Source organism: Lissotriton helveticus, chromosome 12 (genome assembly GCF_964261635.1).
Source record: "Lissotriton helveticus chromosome 12, aLisHel1.1, whole genome shotgun sequence".
In the NCBI taxonomy this organism is placed as follows: domain Eukaryota; kingdom Metazoa; phylum Chordata; class Amphibia; order Caudata; family Salamandridae; genus Lissotriton; species Lissotriton helveticus.
Genome location: NC_136073.1, coordinates 175,867,736 through 175,889,625, shown reverse-complemented (window position 1 = coordinate 175,889,625; position 21,890 = coordinate 175,867,736). Strand labels below are relative to the sequence as shown.

The 21,890-nt window shown below is 43.3% G+C and overlaps 1 protein-coding gene across 4 annotated transcripts in view; it reads right to left on the bottom strand.

The window, feature by feature from the left end:
• The window catches only part of CMIP (c-Maf inducing protein), a 511,919-nt gene that overhangs the window by 96,612 nt on the left and 393,417 nt on the right, over window positions 1-21,890 (bottom strand). For all 4 annotated transcript variants that reach the window (XM_078669852.1, XM_078669853.1, XM_078669854.1 and 1 more), the window contains 3 exons: window positions 20,435-20,538; window positions 16,189-16,293; window positions 14,087-14,440 (listed from right to left, as the gene is read on the bottom strand). In XM_078669852.1, coding sequence (XP_078525978.1) covers window positions 14,087-14,440; window positions 16,189-16,293; window positions 20,435-20,538 — 563 coding nt within the window. The remainder of the gene's footprint in view (window positions 1-14,086; window positions 14,441-16,188; window positions 16,294-20,434; window positions 20,539-21,890) is intronic.

Here is a 21,890-nt window from a genome sequence, read left to right as displayed (position 1 = left end):
TGCGCCCTTCCTCTGCATGCTCCCTCCATATTTCTGGAGGATAGTTTCTATCAACGTAAATAAACACACCTAAATCAAACACAGCAAAAGATGTGCTGAAATCGGAGTTCCCATGGTTTGCAAGATGACATTACAGCTCTGTCACTATTTGTTGTTAATTTTTTGGTTCATTCAAAAAATTAGTAACTCCAACTGATCTCCCTTAATGTCTCGACTGACAGACAACTTACTCCTTCCTCAATGTCTTTCAGATGCAATGGGATCTCTATCTCTGGTGGCAATATCCCTCCCCCACAACCCTCCCACACAAACATGCATAAGATATTTTGAAATGTTATTTACAGATCAACGCTATTGCCTCTGCCTGCTTCAACTCCCTCTGCATCCTCCGCAAGACCTTCAAGTGGATCCCCCATGAAGCCAGATAGACCGTCACCCACCAGCACTCTGGACTAAGGGAACGCCCTCTACACGACAATTAACAAATCCCTACTCACAGACTCCAGACCATCCATCTCAGCACTGCCAGACTCATCCTCTGCACCCTCAGACAAGAGCACATGACCCAACACCTGTGAGACCTTCGCTGGCTCCCCATTGGGAAGAGAGTAACCTTCAAGTTACTCACCCTCGCCTACAAATCACTCCACAACATCAGACCCAACTACCTCAACAACAGACTCTGTTTCCACGTACCCAAAAGAAATCTCCGCTCATCCGATCTTGCCCTGGCAGAAACCCCGCCCATCCACAGAGCCAGAGCGGGTGGAAGAGCCTTCTTCTACGTCACTGCCAAGGCCGGGAACAAACTCCATATTGACGTCAGAAGCTCCCCCACTCTGCACACCTTCAGGAAAAGCTTAAAGACCTACCTTTTTGGCTAAAACCAGAGCTAAACAGTCTGTGATGCGGGCTGTGGATCACTGGACTAAAGCATTTATTGCAGGGTCTTTTATTTAACTCTGTGGTCAAATTTCGAATCCGGGAGGATCCACACAGCGTTTCCTCTTTCTGAATTCCATAACATATCATATCAGCACCAAGAAACCACTTCAGCTCTCAAAGTATGTAATGTAATGCAATGTACGGTTTAGAATGCGGCTTGTCACCCATGAGGGTATCCAGGCGCAGATCATGAACATGAAGTATGCTACACAACTGCATGTTGGCAGCAAAGTACAAGACGGAAATAGCCACAATGATCATGTCCCATGAAATAGATATTGCATTCCTCACTGAAACGTGGGTAAATGACCTCTCCTCCCCTATTATCAACATCATAGTGCCACCCAACTACCCCATAAAATGATTAGATTGTGGGTTCAGGACAGACATCGGAGTAGTGGTCATACACAGAAACTCACTAACAATCACCACCCTCCAAAGAGAAAACACTCCACATCTGAAAATCTAGGAATCAAACTTGCTGCAGACGGCAAGAACAAAACTTTCCCAACATCTACCACCCACCAGGGGAAAACCATCTCTTCTCACTAACTGATCTCACCAAGCAGCTAACTCTTCTATCCATCAACGACATATGCTTTGGAGATTCCACCTACACTGGCATGACCCCCAACAACTCCCTCATGACAAACAAACAACTCTTCTTGGCTTCAAATGACCTTATAAAACACTGCAAAGAACCAACATGTGAAGGGGGCAACAGTAGACCCGATTTTCACTGAAGAAAAAGTTTTAGGCATAAAGTCCTCACTTCCAGTGGATAGGCCCGATCACCACATCAGCCCCTTCCACCTCAACCAGGAAAACTCAGTCTAAACATGGAACCCCTAATCATTCTTCTCCAACAAAGAAACTTAGTATACCATCTGTAAAATATTTTTATTCAAAGGATGTATGTCATCTGAACTATACCCTAAAAAAGGCACAATGACGGCTAGCCTACACAACTTAAAGTGCAACCCTAAAAAAATGGAATTCCTTCTAAAGCGCTACAAAGCAACCCACACATAAATTGATAGCACACTTCAATGCCCATCTCTGCACTCCCAAAATCATAGACAATACCAAATCACTAGCAATAATTCTAGACAAATCTCTTAATATGACAGCACAAATAAATGCTGCAGATAAAAACACTGTACACAACCTAGGACTCTTCAGAAAGATCAAATCCTGCTTTCCTGAACAAGATCCCAAGAATTTGTGCAAACACTTGCCATCATTTTGAACACTGGGAATCCGATCCTCACAGACACCCTTAAAGACCCTCCCGGCGCCCCTGAAGGCCACTTTCAATGCAGTAGCCAGGCTGGTCTCTGGAACGAGACGGTTTGATCACTTCCACACCCTCTAAGCTAAACTGGCTCCCAATTGAAGCAAGATACATGCTCAAAATAGCATGCATTACTCACATGGTCTTAAAAGACCGGCATTCCAAAATACTTGACCCAAAAACTCAAACCTTACAACTTGAACTGCCCAGACTCAAAAAGGAAACATCACAGGCCTATTCATTCTCAGTAAACACCCCTAGAATCTGGAACTCCTGTGCACTCTAAAAAGGAACACATCCCTCCATTCCTGCCATAAAAACAAAAGCCAAAGCACTGCAAAATACCTAACACTGCCTGAACCACTCAGCACTTTTTGCCAGCATCTAATCGCCTATAATGCCTATACATCTCAAATCTGTTATCGCACACCACAAAGAAAAGATGCGTGCAACGAGAAATTGAGGATATGCCTCTCTCCTTAACAGACCCTCTTACACTAGAGACTAATGCACCTACCAGGCCAACCACTTCCACTGAGGAGCATACACTTTATGTACTTTTAGATAACCAATATGCATGATCGTTTACGTTTGTTTTAGGTGTATGCCATCATTTGAGGACGGCATGTTGATGTCTTGTACAGCGCTCTGATACTAATAGGTCACGTTCGCACTTAATCAAACTTTGTAAATAAATAAATAAATAAATAAGATGTCATAGCGCAATAATATGGTCAATAAGAATGGGATCACCGGCCTTCATAATCGCAATCTTGTCATCATTAGGCAGATACATCCAACACACAGGCAAAACAAACAAGTCTCACCTATGGGACTTACTAGCTTTGCCATGCTGCACAGTATTGTCAAGATGCTATGCAGCATGGCGAAAAGCTAAAGAAAGAGAAAAATAAAATAAATGATGGGATGACGTGGCTGCATTGTTTGATAGGTGTATGCATGCTCAGACGTGCGCCTATAAAAAGCAAAAGGAACCATTTAAAAAAAATAAAATGAGCAAAGATGGAGCTGTAAATCATTAAAAAAAGGGGGGGGGGAATAGATGATGCACAAAAACTATTTTAAGGTGGATGAGCCAGCACCAGTTTGCTTCCTGGTTCTCAGCAAAACATAAATGAATGTAATAATAGACTGCAAGTGATGGGAGGGAGCAGCAAAGTGGAGCCGGACAACTATCCTACATGAATACTTATGGCCAATCACCCATAATCAATAGAATACTCTACACACATTGGACATAACCAGTTATAGAGAGGAATCAAAACACAATATGGAAAACATAATAACTCAGTATGTGGTCTGAAACGCAAACCCTGTATTTTTGCATCACATATCCCACATCTCCAATAAAGCTAGTAAGATGGTTGGGAGGGATGAAATGGTGGGTTGGAGTGTCTTACTCAGTGAGCTGTAACTAGGAGTTCAGTGTGAAACAGGTGTGGCTAGAGTGATTTACTCTTTGCCATTGAATTTCCTAGTTTGTTGGGATGCCCATTGCCAAGCAGGTCACTAATATGTCCATGGATTGCTTTCGCTGTAGTGTTACTGCCCTACATTGGAAGTGTGGGTGGTATTCTGTGTAATGCGTTCTTTAGTGCAGTTGGGAGGAATGTGATAGGCAGCTACGTAGCATATCAGAGTTGAGTTGGATGTATGTGGAATGATTTCTCTAAAGCAGTGCTTCCCAAACTTTTGAGAACCACGGCCCATTTTTTAGAACTATAAACTTTCTCGACACACTTAGCTTTAATGGAGATGAGGTAGGCAATTTTTTAATGTAACTAAAGCATCGTGTGGTAGCGCACTGTCATGTACAGACAACACTTTTATGTAAAATGGCTACTAAATTTGCACAGACTTGCAGTTTTACTGATAAAACTACATTTCACACAAATGACAATTAGTAGAAATTTGGTTTTAGTGATGTCAACCATAAGCTCACAATGGCCCCTCAAATGGACTGTTCAAATCACAACCCCGCCACCAGCTTATAAACTATATTTCAATTTTTTTATTTTTCACACATGCAAACACTGGTGTTGTCAGCTGCATGCTACCGACATTCCATAAGACCTTTACTAACTTGATCGAAAGTCAGAAAAAACAATTTCTTTATTTATTTTATACGTTTCATATAGCGCTAGCTAGACCCGTGGGTATCAGAGCGCACAATGGGACCTGCTCTGGTTTTCTGGTCGTTTTATAAAACACAAACATATTAACACTGTAAAACCATGACGTGGAGCTGTGAATCAGATTTAAAATAGCACAGCTAGGAAAATATTTTTTTTAATGTTTCAGAAAACTGTCAACAACACACCGGAGTAATCCATATCAAAATCTCGAATGGCTGAGTTAATTTCTATGTAAAATGAGCTCAGGTCAAAGACGCCATATTTTCCAAGACCAACCCGACCTGTGTTGTATGCAAGTATTTCCTCGTGCACAAACAATCTGGTTATCAGATTTGGGTCTGGCCCCATGGGTGTTGTTTTGAGAATGAGTGGATTTGGCTCAGCTGTTCTTCTGGTATTAAGCTGTACCCTGCACTGCTCAGCTGTACCAGTGCACAAATGAGTCATGTGCCTGATTAGCGACCTTTGGCTCCCCGCTTAATGAGAAGACGTCAGCGCACAAGGCTATGGGGATCTAGATCATGGGAAGAGGGAGTGCCCAGGGGGATATTGCGACAATGCTCGGAGACCTTAGTCTCACTCCGGATTCAACAGGGAGCAAAGAAGAAGAAAAAAAAATCATTCCAACACAAGTGAGGCTGGCAGAGAATGCAACCTTTCCAGTGATATTGGTAAGTGGCCAACAGCCAATTGTGAACAGCTTCATGGTCAATTATTCAAAGGGACTGGTCTTTGGTGAGCGAGGAACAAAGGCGGTGGTGGTCTCCATCTAAGGAGGACGTTAAGAAGCCATTGGTTGAGTAAAGCTGAACTCCTCCGGCCTAAATGATCTAAAGGGAAAGCCGGCCTTGGGTGACCAGAATACACTAGAAGGTGACAACCTCACGAAGGAGAGTGATGGCACTGAAGACATCACTCAGCTACCACTGTAAGTTAACCAATGGCACATTTCTCCAAATGACCAACTACCACCACCCTTTGTTAAAGCAAATAGTAAGTGAATAAGAACATTAACTGTGGTAGTGTTTTTTTTCTTTCTTTCTAAAAGATATAAACAACGGCTCGCTCTGAACATGGTTCCGACCACGGACTCCTACCACGTCGGACAGCTGCCTGGTGGGAATCAGCTTCCCTCTCTGCGACCTGGACTAGAACCTGTTGACCTAGAGGCAAAAGAACCCCAACAGCTGAGTCATCAGTGCCTTTGCAATCTCCAGCATCACCAAGGTGCCCGGGACACGTGGGAAGTCACATTAGGATGACGACTGCACCTGAACTAATGCCCTTCGCATTACTGAAAGACCCAGAGTCATACAAGTGGACATACATTTCCAGTTACTCTCAGAAAGGATTAGTAATATCTGAGTAATGCAGGATTCTCATTCAGAAAGGAGCAGTTGTAAGAGCAAAGAATAAGCCGGCAAAGACATCCGCTCTCAAATCGGCAAAGTCCGAAGAAACTAGAATTGCCTGACTAATGGTTATCAAGGGCATTATGACTGGTCCAACGCGACATCCTAACAAGGTGCAACAGATGTGACTGCCAGAAAACCTCAATGTTCTTTCCGAAAACTGGTTTCTTTGAACAGTTGTTAAAAGTCTATGCACAGATGAGGGGAAAAAAGACAAGAAGGGCTGATGTGTGAACAGACAAACACTGCGTAACACACCCCTGGCAGCCATGCTCTACGGACCAGTCACTGCAGGGTACAAATTATCGTACTCTGCAGCATGCAGATAATATTTCAGTGGCATCATAAGGCTAGTTTGGAGCCATGTAGCCCAGAGTTGAGTACACAATTTATTAAATCATCCTTCCCACATATGCAATTTAGAATTTCATTTTACCACACAATCACACATCTTGTACATTCACATGATCCCCCAGGCATTCCACCCTCAAACATATAGGAGCAGGCTATTTTAGCTAATCTGTGGCTGCCCCACAGGGTGGGATCATTCGGTATCACGGATTTCCACACCTTTAGCAATCCTTTGGTAGTATATACACACGAAAACCTCTCCTCATAAATCTGAGCTCTGCAACCCAGAAAACATTTGCCCCCTTCACATCAAGTGTGGTGAACCAATCCACCTATCCTAGAGAAGTGAGTACTTCTCCAGTATGTAACAATCGATGTCTATCAAAGTAAATTCAGTTAAATAGGTTGTAAATGCCCACACACATCTTGATTCTCCATCCAACGTATGAGCAACAGCAGGGGCAAGACATTCAAAAGCCTTAATTCCCTTTACACGGGCCTCAATACTCAACCAATCCAGCTCCTATTTTATTATATATATATATTTATGTGACCAAGGCCTCTGGGCAGGCCGAAACATTATGCTGACGAGGTGTGCCTAAAATTAAAAAAAACTCACCTGCATTTTGGGTCTTCCGTTTCTTTTTCTGCCGCGGTTCCTGATTGAGGGCGGGCTGCTAATCGATATATATATATATATATATATATATATATATCACAGTTGCAGGTATCCCAAGCGAAGTGACCACAGGAAGAAACTTATTGCTCACGTCTTTTAACCACACGGCACTGAAGAAGGGATACTCCATTTCCTGAAATGCGTCTGGCGTTTAGACTTTTACCGATGTTTTCACGCTGTTCTGTTGCCGGCTTGCAAGATGACATTAAAAGACGTGAGCAATAAGTTTCTTCCTGTGGTCACTTCGCTTGGGATACCTGCAACTGTGGGATTTGTTACGGTCGTTTCCCGGCCGTGAAGCATGACTCTCCGCTGCTCGCGGATCCTAAGCCTCCATCACACTGACGCAGGCGCTGAAAGGAAGGAAGATGTTCGGGCGTCTTGCAGGATGAGGCCCGACCGCTCCATGATGGCATCTACAAAGCGGGGCTGGCTATCGACAGGGTACACATCTACCCACTTGGGAAGTTAACAGGTTTTAATTGAGGACATGAGGAGCGCGCCCACTAGGAAGAATGTACTACAGACTACAAGACCCAGAAGACCGTGTTCACGGTCATGCCCATATGGGCTGGACTTGCATATAAATAATTAGTGCTCTCTGCCTTTCACCAACCACACGCCACTGAAGAAGGGATACTCCATTTCCCGAAACGCGTCTGGCGTTTAGACTTTTACCGATGTTGTCACGCTGTTCTGTTGCCAGCTTGCAAGATGACATTAAAAGACGTGAGCAATAAGTTTCTTCCTGTGGTCACTTCGCTTGGGATACCTGCAACTGTGGGATATATATATATATATATATATATATATATATATATATATATATATATATATATATATATATATATATATATATATATATATATATATATAGATATATAGATATATATAGATAGATATATATATAGATAGATAGATAGACATACATACCCACCAGGGTGGTTAGATGCCACTCAGCCTCAGTAAATTACCAGTCTAACCATTCCTACCAAATGCATGTACAAGCCCATCACATGTCCTCATTCTGCTTGCACTGGTCAGGCCTTCACCATACTGTTTGAGCTAAGCAGCCTGCTGCACTCATGGATCTGTGTACAATCCCCAAGACCTACCTTGTGGCAATTCCCATGCATATTTGTTCAGATCAAACCAGGAAGCATCTGTGTAAAGGACCTTGCTCACTATTCCTAGCCCTTAAACTTATGATCTTGCTTCAAGCAGTTGATAATGGGGCCTGGGGCCCAACCTAATAAATATTCCACTTTAAAAAGCATCAAAAACGTACATAAGGGTGGAGCTCAGCACATCGTCAATACCCAAAGCACACTGGTTTGGAAGAGCAATCTGATTAAAAACAAAGAATACAACAAGCAAAGCAACGTCTCTCTTGTGTAAGCCATCTTTATTTATTCTGCAAGTCCAACAATTAACGCTCTCTAATAGAACTTTATCCACGATACACATTATCTACAAACTTAAATAAATCAGAAACACTCTAAAATATTTTCTGGGAAGCAGGTGTACAGACACCAACTGTCGTACAATACACAATAAACATCCAAAAGGATGCAGAAAACATTTACATGCCAGAAAAGAACAGCTACACTGCAATATACCATGCACACAGACCTTCTCGATAAAAACAATTCCTTTAGATGTCAGAAATACAAAAATATATTTTAGCAGTGCATATTTTCAAACTTTAAGTGCTAAAAGTTCAAAACAATTGTGGGGAGAAACTACGCACAGGCAACATTTCACCACCACCGTGGGCTTTGCCAAGGTTATATATCAAGACTGTGAGGAGGTCCTCCAGGATCACACCAAAGGGCAGCATTACTAATCTGTTTGAATGGCCAATTACTGATGGTTTGTAATCAATCATGCATGTTCCTCAATGCTTCAGAATGGGAATGTTCTTTACGGAACCACAAGCTAAGCTTACTTGGGCTCAGACAGTATAGTTTGAGGCAAACTTCATACTCAACCTTCGTATACTAAGCTGATGAAATGCTTGCTGAGGCAGCGGGTGACCTCTCCTAAGGTGGAGCAGAGCACCTGAAAGCTGAAAATGAGCTCCCTGAGGATGAGAAAGTTCATATGGAGGCAGTTCAAGACCTTATTTTTGGTGGGGAGTCCTTACGGAGGCAGGTGGTGAACTCTCCAGAAGCAGCCCAGGGATTTTTCGGGGAGGGGGTGAATAAAGCCTTGTGAGGCAGAAAGTCACAAGTTGTCACCGTGTGTCGCACAATATTGGCTCCCATTACACGGTCAACCAGTGAGTAGCCGATATCACACGTTGTGCAAACAATTCGCTGGAAGCAGGTTTCCAGCAAATTGTTTTGACATTCAGCTCAGTCGATGTCCCTTGCGAGGTGAGAAACCTTCCAAGGACATATGCGGCAGCCTCAAAAGCTTTCTCTTTTTGTGTTGGAGGGGGAAGGGGCATGAGGGCTATGGGCTGGGGTCTTAGAGGCAGTGAATTAAAAGTGCCTCTTGCTGTGCTCTGCACTAGGCCACGCCTCCTTCAATTCTCCGCTCCCTTCTCACATGGTAAAAAAATAGTTTGACAAGTTGACAGATCTGAGAAGGGAAGCTACCGAATGGGAAAACAGCTGCGGGGAGGCAGAGTGCTCACCTAGGGTGATCATTGTACCTGGAAATGCAGAACGTAAGATCACATGAGGTAGTATATTGACTCAAAGGCAAAAAGGAAGATTCCGTAAGTTGAGATAATGACTTCAGTGGCAGACAGTAAGCTAGTCTAAAGTAGGACGGTGTCTGTTGAAGTCCAACACTGATACCATCAACACTCACCCTTCAAACAAACACAAAAACCAAGAATCTAACCGTTGACTGCAAGTGCTGTCCCCCCTTGGCAGACACGCTACAACTAAAACGTGGATTCAAGCACCTCCCACCATTTCTTCTATTTGCTCAATGTTACGTGCTACTAATCCCTGGCACACAAACCAATACTGCCAATGACAAAGAATGGCAACCAGAGCCATACAGCAGGGAAGAGACCAATAGCAATGCATGATTATAGATAAAAACATTTAAACACCACAACAGGGGTTGCAATATTTTTTAATTAAAACTGATCTTAGTTTTTTTTTGTTAGTCGAAATGTATAGTAAGAAGTATTCCGGCCTATCACTTTATAGTTTATGCCAAAAGCATCATGGTTCGTGATACATATGTGCAGGGCTGCAGCAACAGCCAAATACAGATAATCTGGTATAGATAACCCAACAAATTGGGGTGAAAGATATCTCACTGTGGTCAGCCCACACAGACACACAGATACTACCTCATAACGCTATACATGCAAGCAATAAAAACGAGGCAGTCTTATGACAGCTTACGTAAATATTCCAAATGGATATAGAGTAGGCAACCTATTTCATATGGAGTTGGCAACCTTTTTCACGTTCCTTCAAGGCTCTGCCCTCCCCACTCTGGAGAAACTGCATTATGCCACACGATTGCTTATGGTCAGGGCAAATATGAATGAAACTGTGAAGCTGACCTAAATGCAGACAGGGATCACTAACCTGTCCACTACTGTGTAACCGTACTCCATGACTACATATAACTGGGCAGTAATAAAGCCCATGCAAGGGAGTTGAAAGACTAAGGTGCAGTTGGCTTTGGCAGTGTGTAAATGCCCTTAAACCCATGAGTTTACGGTAGTTCCTAAATTTTACTATGATGGTTTTCCATCCTGGACACGGCTGGAGATTTACCCCGCCTGAAACAGTTCTTTCCCCCCCCAAAAAAAAAACTATCAGCGATACATCCGCCCGTGAAGAATTCTGGCCGCCAGGAGGGCCATGTGTTTAGTACATGTAACATATGCTAAAAGCACATGTGAAAAATGTTAGAGGACGAAGTTATGTAGGATCACGTTTTCGAGTGGAGTGCAGTGTTGATCTCGTTTTCGTGTGGAGTGCGGTGTTCAATAATAAACAAAGCATGAATGTACAGCCTTTGGTCTTCTCCCTTTGTTAGTGTGACTTCAACGCTGTCTTTTCTTGCAGCTGATTGTTGCGTGTGGGTGATGGGCCATTCGTACATTCCCAGGCTGGAGCGGTGGGCGATATCCAGGAGCTGGGATCGGGTCCTAGCAAAGACACAAATACTGTGGTTGGGTTTTCCTGGAATGAGATGGGGTCAACTACGGCGCAAGCTTGAACAATGTCTGGCAGCACGGGGTGGTCCTCCCAACATCCTCATTATTCATCTGGGAGGGAATGATCTGGTCACAGTGGGGAGGAGGGCCCTAATCGAAACCATGCAGAAGGATGTGACGGCCATAACTAACCAATTAGGAGCCACCGAGTTGATGTGGTCAGAAATTGTCCCTCGCAAAGCCTGGAGGGGTGCACGATCATTGGGTGCAATAGAACAGTCCCGCAAGAGGGTCAACAGGTCCATGCAGAAGTTTATGGAGAGGAGGGGCCTGGGGTTCATTAGGCATGCACTGATACAAGAAAGAACTGAAGGATATTACGAGAGTGACGGGGTGCACTTGTCTGGGTTGGGTATGGATGTCTTTCTCCTAGACGTACAAGAGGCTTTGTCAGTGGCAGGTTGCAGGTAACTAGGTGGGTGGGGGGCTCTGTCATCGACGTGGGCCTCCTCCAGAGCTGTGGCGGAGTAAGGGCGATCTGGAAGCAGATGGACAGTAAGGGTACCTCTGCGGCAGAAGGATACAGTCAAGATACCTCTGCCTGGCACAGTAAGGGTGCCTGAGCCAAGCACCTGGAGCCGAAGGAGGTTCCAGGAAACAGCGTCGGCGCCCCGTTAGTCCTTCGGGCGGTCGGGGGGCCTGAACCGACCGGGGGTGTGCCTCATCTCTCCGCCCTGACAGGGGGGGCGGGAGTATAACGAAATGGTAATATGCAGCACCGTTAGAGCATCGTCTCGCCGTGCAAGATGGCTCCTTAGGCATGCGGGTCAGCGAGGGGCTGCCGCTTTGGATTGCCTGTAAGATGACCCACCTTAAACGATATACCTGTTGTACGAAATAAACCTGCAACAGTTCTTTCCCACAAATATGTCTCATGAGTTTCATTGGTATGTAAGTGAACTGGCATAGCGGGGCGAGCACTGGCGGTGTGGGCACTATGCATTATGCCACACGATTGCTTATGGTCAGGGAAAATATGAATGAAACTGTGAAGCTGACCTAAATGCAGACAGGGATCACTAACCTGTCCACTACTGTGTAACCGTACTCCATGACTACATATAACTGGGCAGTAATAAAGCCCATGCAAGGGGCGAGGGAGTTGAAAGACTAAGGTGCAGTTGGCTTTGGCAGTGTGTAAATGCCCTTAAACCCATGAGTTTACGGTAGTTCCTAAATTTTACTATGATGGTTTTCCATCCTGGACACGGCTGGAGATTTACCCCGGGCAGGAATAACAAATGTGGAAAGAGGAATGAAACACCCCCAAATTTTTGGGGGGTGAAGGGAGAACTGGTTTCTCCATAGAGAAAAATATTTTCACATTGGTGAAAAAAGAACAAGAAAAAAATGAGCATTTGCACAGAAGGTTGCTTTTCAAAATGCAGAGGTATGTTCTTTGTATAACTCTGCATCGCACACACACTTTCTTGTCTCTGTTTTGAAGGTCATAAAAATATTGCTTAGTTTGAACAATATTGTGTTTTAAGTATCTATACAATAGGCACTGTCCCTTAAGCCCCCCCTCATGCCCCGATTTTCATATAATGTATTTTCACAAGATATGTCGCCATTACTGTTGGGAAATCTGAAGTTCAAACTCAACCCCCTCCCCCCCCTAGTAATAGGCATGTAAATAAAGCTGAAACTGAGCCAGACTTCCAGACATACTACTGGGAATGTTTCTGAAGTCCCCACAATTACACATTTAAACCAGTATGTAGAAGCACATCTACTGTATAAATGTAAGACTTTTCTTAGTGAATCGGCCTAGTAGTTTAGAGCATTAAGTGTTGTGTGAAACTTACAGAGGAAGTAAGAATAATAACTAAGCACAGCAGATAATACAGAATAATATTAAGCATTGGCAAAGCCAATCAGTTACACCTATCTGAGATCTATTGGCTTTGTCAATGTTATCCTTAAATGTTGCTCAGAGGTGCGAGCTGCTGTGCTACACAGCATAAAGAAAAATAAAAGCTATATGATGTGGCCAAAACACGTCATAGCGCTTTTTTTTTTAAACTTTAATCTATGCATTTACAAATAAGTTAAAAAATAAATGTTCCCTATGCTTAATATGCAGTTTATATTCGTGAAAAAATGCCTATTGCAGCTACCGGCATCTCAAAGTGTAGGTAGCTGGAACACTGAGAATAGAGAGGCTGAGGCGTTACGGCCAGAGCTCCTGACTTTGGAGCTAGGGAACCAGGTTTGAGTCTTGGCGCCAGCTCAACACCTGTGATTCTGGGTAAATCACCTTTACTCTCTGTAAAAATTGATGTGTCATTGCATAATGTAACTGACGCTCATGTAAAGTACTCCAAGTCCTTCCAGTTGACTTTGCACTATATAAAACAAGCTATGATGGAGATAGGAGGGAGGCAACTACTGACGGGGTGCGGAAGGGTCATGCAGTGAAGGACGTGGGGTGGTGGGAGGGACATTAGCAATGAACGGGGAAGGGGCATGCAGGGAAGGGGAATGTAGAGCTGGAAGTAGGGTAGTAGTAGGGACAGGCAGGCAAAAAACAAAAAAAGTGGACGCTGAAAAGTAAAAAATAAATGGTATGTTACAAGTGCAGGGCCAGTGTATGGACACTGGCCGCTGGAAGCAGTACATGGTCCAAGCTCCACAGCAAGGACGAAGATATGAAGCTGAGCAGGAAGCTGGAGTTAGGAGGAGCCGCTGACCAACAGGAAGAAAGGAAACAAAGGTGATTTGGGAGCCAGCCAATGGTAAGTAAAGGTAAGTAACTGGGGCACATTAAGCCCCTTTTAAGATTTATTTTTTTCGTTACAAGAGATTTCACAAGCGCCATGTAGGCGAAGTATAAAAATGAAAGAAGTAACGTTTACATTCTTATTTTCCAGATGTTATTGTGAAATTGTTTGGCTATATTGGAAGCTAAAATCCATCCCTGACAGCAGAATCAGAGACAGGGCCACTGATTTCTAGAACTTGATCAAATTTGGAGAAAGACACTAGAGAAATGTACACAAATGGCAGATTGAAAAAGCTGTAAACTTATAACTACAGACAGATACTCACAGCATCTTAAGTATCTCCACGTAGCATGCAAGCACCCGCTCAGCTTGCGGGCTCAGCTCTATGGTCATGGCACTGCAGGTGGGACTAACCAGCAAGCAATCAATCAGGTTGGGCTCGCTGTCATTACCAGTGCTGGCTTTCATCTTCTGATTTGCCGAGTTGTTGCGCTCCAACTCCACATGGATCTCACTGGATGTGACTATGACAGACTTGAAGCGTGAGTCAGTGGTCGCGGGCTCGTGAGACATTAGGTCAGGGCTCGATTGCAGAAGGCGTAGTGGGATGTTTGGCTTTCGGTCACATTGCTGCTGGCAGCCATTCCGAATCTCCTTCAAACTTGGAGAATTGTCTCTGCTGAAAAAGAACATGAAAGGAACAATTATTAGACACAAGGCATGTTACATAATGCTGTGAAATGAGACTCTTGTATGAGTAAGTCTACACGCCAATGTAACTTTTCTATAAAGAATGAACACAGAGGAAAGAACCTTGCTGCTTATTTTTTGAAGAACTGCATAAAGCACAACCAAAAGTGGAAGAACACTGACGCTTCTGCACAGAAGTCACTAAAAGATATCCAACACAGTGATCCAATTCAATAAGTAACTTTGTAGTCCCTGTGTGACATCATTACAATGGCAAATCTCAGAAATACTGGAATGGCTATACTCATTTATAGTGCATAGCAAGGAATGAACAGATCTAGGAGATTTTGCAACATTTTTGATTTGAGGACTTTTCCCTTCTTCCAACTTATGCGCTGGCTTTCAAAGTGCACTGCACTTTGAAAAAGTAGGATTAAATAATATACAAATGCCACAGCGTATGTAAGTGCACATAAAAGAAAAGAACTATCTCTGAGGTTTTTGGAATAATGTTGGCTGGTCAGAAGAGTTGTACAGCACCAGAGTGAACAATATATAAGGCCATTTGGTAAAGTTCAGCTCTGTTCAAATATTGCATGGCAGCACCACATTCCCTCTTGCTCTGTAGAAAAGACACGGCATGGGAATTGAGGTGTGTAAGTTAGCAAAATGGCTTCCGTGCTCCTCTCCCCACTATAGGCAAAACCCAAAAAACTCACCCTCAGTGCATATACAGTTCTGCAAAGTATTACTTCACACAGAATTTTGTGTTTAGTCGTGTCCGTCACATAGTGTTTAGTTTACAGTAATATCTTGCTCACAGTGAATAATGTTTATTTGTACCACCCACATACTGTATTGTCCAAATGGTCTTATGTAACAGAGTGGAGTATTCAATTGTAACCAGCATTTAGAGAATAGTGTTTAGTGATATATGGCTCACACACTACAGTGTTCAGTAGAGTGTGGATCACAAAGAACGTTGTTCATTAATTCAACCAAGCTTATAGTGTCCAGTAGCGCCCTCCAAACGTGGTATTCTTTCCAATAGTCTCCGACCCACAAAGTATTGTTTTCTTTAGAGCATAGTACACAGAGTAGAGCTCAATAGTATGCTTCACACTGGTTACAGTTTTCGTTGTCAGTCACAGAGCGTGTACAATGCCCAGTAGCACATGGCATAGAGAACATAACATTCAATAGTGCACAAATCACAGGGGATGGCGTTCAATAGTGCACTACTCTAAAGAGTGTGCAACACAAATGATAAAGCATGCTTGAGTTCGTGGCACCGAGTATAGTGCTCTGTAGTAAACATCAACAGGAGTGTGACTCAGATGCATGCATCCTTGGAGGCCTGCAAAGAATTACCTTTCTAATTAACTTTTACCGGCATTAGTTGATTGAGAAATACAGGGTAACTGGTTGGACATTACATTCCAGACAGAACAAACTTGACTCTGACATCTCTGATCGACCACAGCATTGCACGCAGAACGACCTCTAACCAGGTTTCCTCTTGGGCCCTAAATGGAATTGACTCAACTTTCACTCTAAATAAGGCATGGTTTCGACTGAGAATTAGAAATAATTTTACTCAAAATATGCCAATTAAAAGTAGTAAAAGAGAACACATGGACAGTTGTTCCAGGTTCCACTCTTTGAGACTACAATGTAAAGGTGCTTTGTATTAATCAGTTTCTGAGCTGCATTTTTTTTTATTGAGGTCTTACTGACCTGTTGATAAATTCTTCATAGCAGGAATAAATGGCAGCGAGGCAGACAGCCACGACATTGGGTAGCACTCGCGGATGAGGGCAATTTGCGGTAGGTCCATGCATGCTGCAAAAAAAACAAAAAGAGAATCTTGAAGAAATACTGTTGATAATATGGGTTGTGCGTCAAACACAATAATCTTCTAAAGAATTACAGACTGTCACAGGATGAGAACAAAAATTACTTCACTTTGCCATATATCCAGTCCTTCTATCTGCCTTAAGAGTCACACACAGCATTCTGCTCCTCACCCACTCCTTCTTGCTCATTCCCCCCTTCATCCGCATGTGAACTAGTCCACCCTAACCTCACCACCCTCATGGAATCATCTATTCACCCATGAACTCTCCCTCCACTGATTAAGTCCATACTCACCTTAGTAATATCTCCTTCCTAGTTTCAGCATATAGCCATTTAACACACTACTCCATTGGATGTACACTTCACAACCTTCAAACCTCCTCCATGCAAAAAACAATCAGTCTCTGGGATTTACTTATACAAATCACTCTTTGACCCCAAATGCTTCCACTGAAGACAAAGAGGACTACAGTTCCCAAAAATGATTATGTTGTTAAACACCACTAGAGTGGAAAGTATGCACCAGGTGACATGGACAATTGAAATACATTAGAATCAAACTTTGTTGTTCTTTTCCTTGCTGCCATTGCTCAAACCTGGGCACACTGATTCAAGATTTTGTCCTCTTATTTCTCCAGTCCCTCGTGAACTGAAATCAGCAGACTGCCAAACATATTTAGTGTTCCTATCTCCTTTGAGCTCTCTTCTCGTTTACACCACATAAATACAGGTGACACCTTTTCTTAAAGCGAGACCTACACAATTGTATTTTAAGATTTCTCCAGATCAGAACAAATTATTGGTCTTAAAGTCGCTGGCTCCTCTCCGATTTGGTCACTGCCCTTTCCAGACCCACAGTGTATCCCCTCGCCACAGATAATCCTTTGCACATCCTTAACTGCTGTTCTTCTGTATTCAGCTATTCTACTACCTGCCCCCATGGCACCATGCATCATCCTATTCAGTGCTACCATTCCTGTGGGGTGTGTGCTCCCACCTTAACTGTTGCCATGGATTCTGCTTTTACTGATTCATGCCCCGTTAACTCTACCTTCATTATCTCACGCTTCGTTGATCTAATCTTCCACTCTAATCCACAACGTTGCCTCTGACTCAGCCCGCTTAGCTTTACTCCCATAAAGTCCCCTTTCCCTAATTGATTCTTCCACCTCATTCACTTTTACCACTGATTCCACCTTCCTTAATTCAACTTTCACTGAGCGAATCATCCACAATAATTCTCACTATTAGCGCCAATTGAGCCCTCTTAACTCTATTGTTCTGATTTCAAACTTCATTTATTTAATCTCCCCACTTGGATCTCACTGTAACTACTGATTCAATCCCCCCTTTAACTCTACCCTATTGGATTCAGCCTAGCCTCCAGCTGTCAACTCATTTCCTATAAATTCTGTTAAACTAACTCCCTCTCTGCAGTAACCATTTCCATCTACAAAGATCTGAACCTCCCTCCTTCACTCTCCTACAAGGAACTCGGGCCTCCCCCTTAACACTCCAAATTCACCTCTATTCACCCTCCCAGTACCTCTTAACTCTCCTCCATAAGGTTGTTAGTCCCGCCACTTAACTTTCCTGTACTCCAAAGGCAACCGTGCACTGAACCTAAGGACTGGAATGAGAGTGATCTTTACCATCTGTTCATGAAATTCAGACTGTGCTTTACTTGCCAACAGATACATTTATGGTCATGCAATCTTGAGCAGACATGGAACTGTTCCACAGCAATAGCATAATATAGCGGTCTGGTCTCAGTTCAAGCAGAGCAAGTAATGATGTTGCCAGTTGTGAGGAAGTGTTTACCAGCTCAGCCAGAAGTGACATTTAGAAGGACATGTCCATCACTTCAAATCAGACCTCCTGAGTTAGACTGCAGACTCAAAAATAGGAATTCAAGGAATCCCCTGCAACACACACATTTTGTTAGGTAAAACTGCTAATCAATTGGGCTTGAGTTGCTTGTGTTGCAGGTCACAGATGACCTGGTTTAGCAGTTCAGACTGGAACAAGACTGATACGCATATGGCAGATTCTAATCTGAGGTGGCATGGTGGGCAAAAGAATGACTGGTTGGAACGCATCCCAGAGTGATTGCCAGAGGTTAGTCTTATTGCAAGCATTTCTCCTATTACCATTTGTTGGTTTGATGCCCAGTTCCTTGATCACTGTACCACTGAAATCAAGCTACACCCAACTAAAGAGGCTGAATCAGGATGAAACTGGTCTTGAGTTGCTTGTGTTCTGGTTCAGAGAGTATCTGGCTTGGCAATACAGACTGGACTGTTCTTATTGGATTAGGACCAAGACTGATTTATACATATCCCGGGGTCTAATCTGTGGGGGCATGGTGGGCAAATGAACGGTGGGTTGGAATGCTGCTCTGAGCGATTGTCAATGGTTAGACTTATTGCAAGAATCCACCTTTTGTGAGTTTAATCAATACCGCATCATGGTTCCCAAACACAGTTTACTATGTATGTACCACCTATGGATAATTGGATGAAACAAGTGGTTATTACTGAACATAATGGACACTGTTATTGCTTTCCATCACCACACCAAGCCTGTCTGTGCTCTTCATGCACTAGTGTAGCCCTGTGTAATGCACCTTGAAACTATTGTGGTGGCATGTGGGCGCCTTATGAACAGTATCACTCTCTCACTCTTTGCAAACTATGGTAACAAAGAACAGATTTAAGGAACAATAAGTTGGTGCACAGAAATACTCGGAAAATATGAGAAGCAAACAATATTTGGATCCTTTGAATAGTAATATCACCTGGACATACCATGGTAGTACAAGTTCAGATTAGTGCATCAAAGTTACTATGTGCAGAACAGTCAAGATACCCCAGCAACATTCCTAGGATCAGCCCAATATACTGTGCCGTACGTGCATCTGCGTGTTTTGACACCTGCACTATGTGAGGGAGTGAAGCCCTGTACAAAGTCTGCAGCGATGGAACAATGTGCATAAGAATTACGAGAGATGCGGTCATTCTGTTCTTCAGAGACAGAAAGCCTGTGTTGCACATGTGCTCAAGTTGGAAGGTTTCCTATTGGCTACAGTATCGCCTAATTTTCTGGCGCTGCTGAAGATCGTTCTGTGGTCACTCTGACCCAAGATAACAGAACCAAGGATCTTAAATCTTACAGAATGAGTCTTTCTGTGAGGAGGGACAGGAACAAACTCTCATGAGAACCTTCACAGTTGAGAAACCTTTAGTGTTGTCTGCTGATCATTAACGCCAAATCTCCTTGTCTTACCCAGAAAAAGAGGAACAGCTTCAGAAGGGTAAAATCCAAACACATCACAGAACACTTCACTAATACAACAAACAATTGTAAATATACCAAAGTCTGAAGTGCAAGGATATCCCAAAGACACATTATCACCACACACAAAACACTTTAACTTATGTGGTCCATCAAAAGGAGGAGGGGATAAAAGGTGAAAGGGTAAGGCCATCACACCTGTATCCTCACACCTTCTACACAACAGTGAGGGTACCACTGAGTAGGTGAATGGTATGGACTTTACATAGATATTATCGAGAGATGAAATAGTCAACTACTGAAGGGCACGACACATCAGAGATAGTTCATTTAGAGACAGAAACCGTGTGCACAAAAGTGGAGTTGAAAGCAAAAAGGTGGAAGGGAGGAATCGGACTTCTGATTCAATGCTACGACAAACAACAGGCTACAGTGCCACACCTCCTACACACCAATTGATGACAGGAACAGGCAAATACTAGGTTGTGTATGACACATAGAAACCCCATGCACAGGGGACCAGCACTATCCATCAAAGGAAAAGGTATGGTCAACTGGTGGATTACTTGCCCAGCGAGGATACAGATCATCTGCAGACTGAGACCTTCTTACGTATCAATGGGAAAAACGTAAAGCAGGTTGAAAAAGTGACATCTCAAGACCACTACATCTGAGATTATACTCTTCTGAAGCACCCACGCCCCAAAACCTAGCTGCTTCCTCCAGCAAACAAGGTCTACTCAATTGTATGGGAACTTCAAACCTAAATGTGTTCCATAGGGACGAAGTGCTAAGAGTTAGAGAGATGCAGAAATATGCAGATGATACATACCTCTGGATAAACTTCTTCACCACCTCCATGCCAGCGTTAAGCTCATTCAGTGCCAGGATGTACTCCTGCGTGAAGAGTCTCAGCCGAGGGCATTTCCCGAAGTCCTGTGAAGAGAAGTTCAGTCTTAGATGGACACAAACAGCTGGTTTTCATTTAGATTTACATACATTAGAGGCTGTGAATAATCTCTTGGATTTATCATACAGCACGACTATTTGTGTTGTAAGCAAATCATCCTACTTGGATTCTCCAACAGACAATCATTGAGAAAACACAAAACTACCAATTCCTTGAGACTTTGTGAACTGTGAAAATCACAACCAATCAGAAGAGGGAAAGAACAGCCGAAAACTAGAGGCACATGATGTGTGTATGTACAGTATCTGTGTTGCACTCGATGTCTCATCTTTCCTGTCCGCTTTTTGGAATTAGAATATGATCTTATTCGTCATATTTACAATATTGTCCTTTAAAGAAATCGGACCATAGCACACTAGCTGTTGTACTTTATTGCAGTATTTATATAGCACTTACTACCCCTATGTGGGGTGCTGAAGCACTTCTGATAGGTATGCGAGACTGTAACTTTGATGCGATTAGCAGTTTTCTATGACAGCCGCTTCTGTACTTGGTTTTCAGTATCAATGTTAACCTGGATCCGACCTGTGGCAGGCCAGCCCTCTAATTAGGATGCCTCACTTTCCATCGGAGGTAGCCTTAGATGCCTCTGTTCTCTAGATAACAATACATATCTGCATTGGTGATCAGCTGCACACGATTTAAAGACCGCATGGGCAGCTCAGAGTAGAGCTCTTATCGAGATGGATTAAAAGAAGACGAACTTTTTTATTATGAAGCAAGATGCATTGTACAAACTTACAGAACCGTTCCATAAGACCATGATGAAGAACACATTTGGTCCAAGCACCGATTAGTAAGTGATGCTATGACAAAGAAGAACTAGCACAAGACACGTAGGACATCATATTAATTTATCCTCCCAGTCATTTGAGGATAAGTGGAGGCTGGATGGGAATGTTGAAGAGGTGGACCCAGGATCAATGGAGTATGTGTGAAGTCATTTGCTGTCGAAGCTTTAGCACTGGAAGTCATATCTTTTTAGAGAAATCCCCAGCTAATCAGTGATCCCTCGGAGCCTGAAACCTTAGTGTGAATGTTCTTGTGGACCCCATTAAGGACGGTTGTTCGAGGCCAACAGACGACTCACTGATACGAAGTATCTGTGCGCCACAGAAACACGGCGAGACACAACTTGCTGTGTCTCTGTGGTTGTGAAGTCAAGATCCCGTTCAGTGCTGAAGACGCTACCCTTTCCCGCCACCCACTCTGCATTAGATTATGTTTTGGGAGCGCGCCCAAGCCCAGCAAAGGCAAAGATTCCAAGTATCAATTTCAGCCAGGATTCGCCTTTAGTTCCAGAAATGAACAAAGTCAT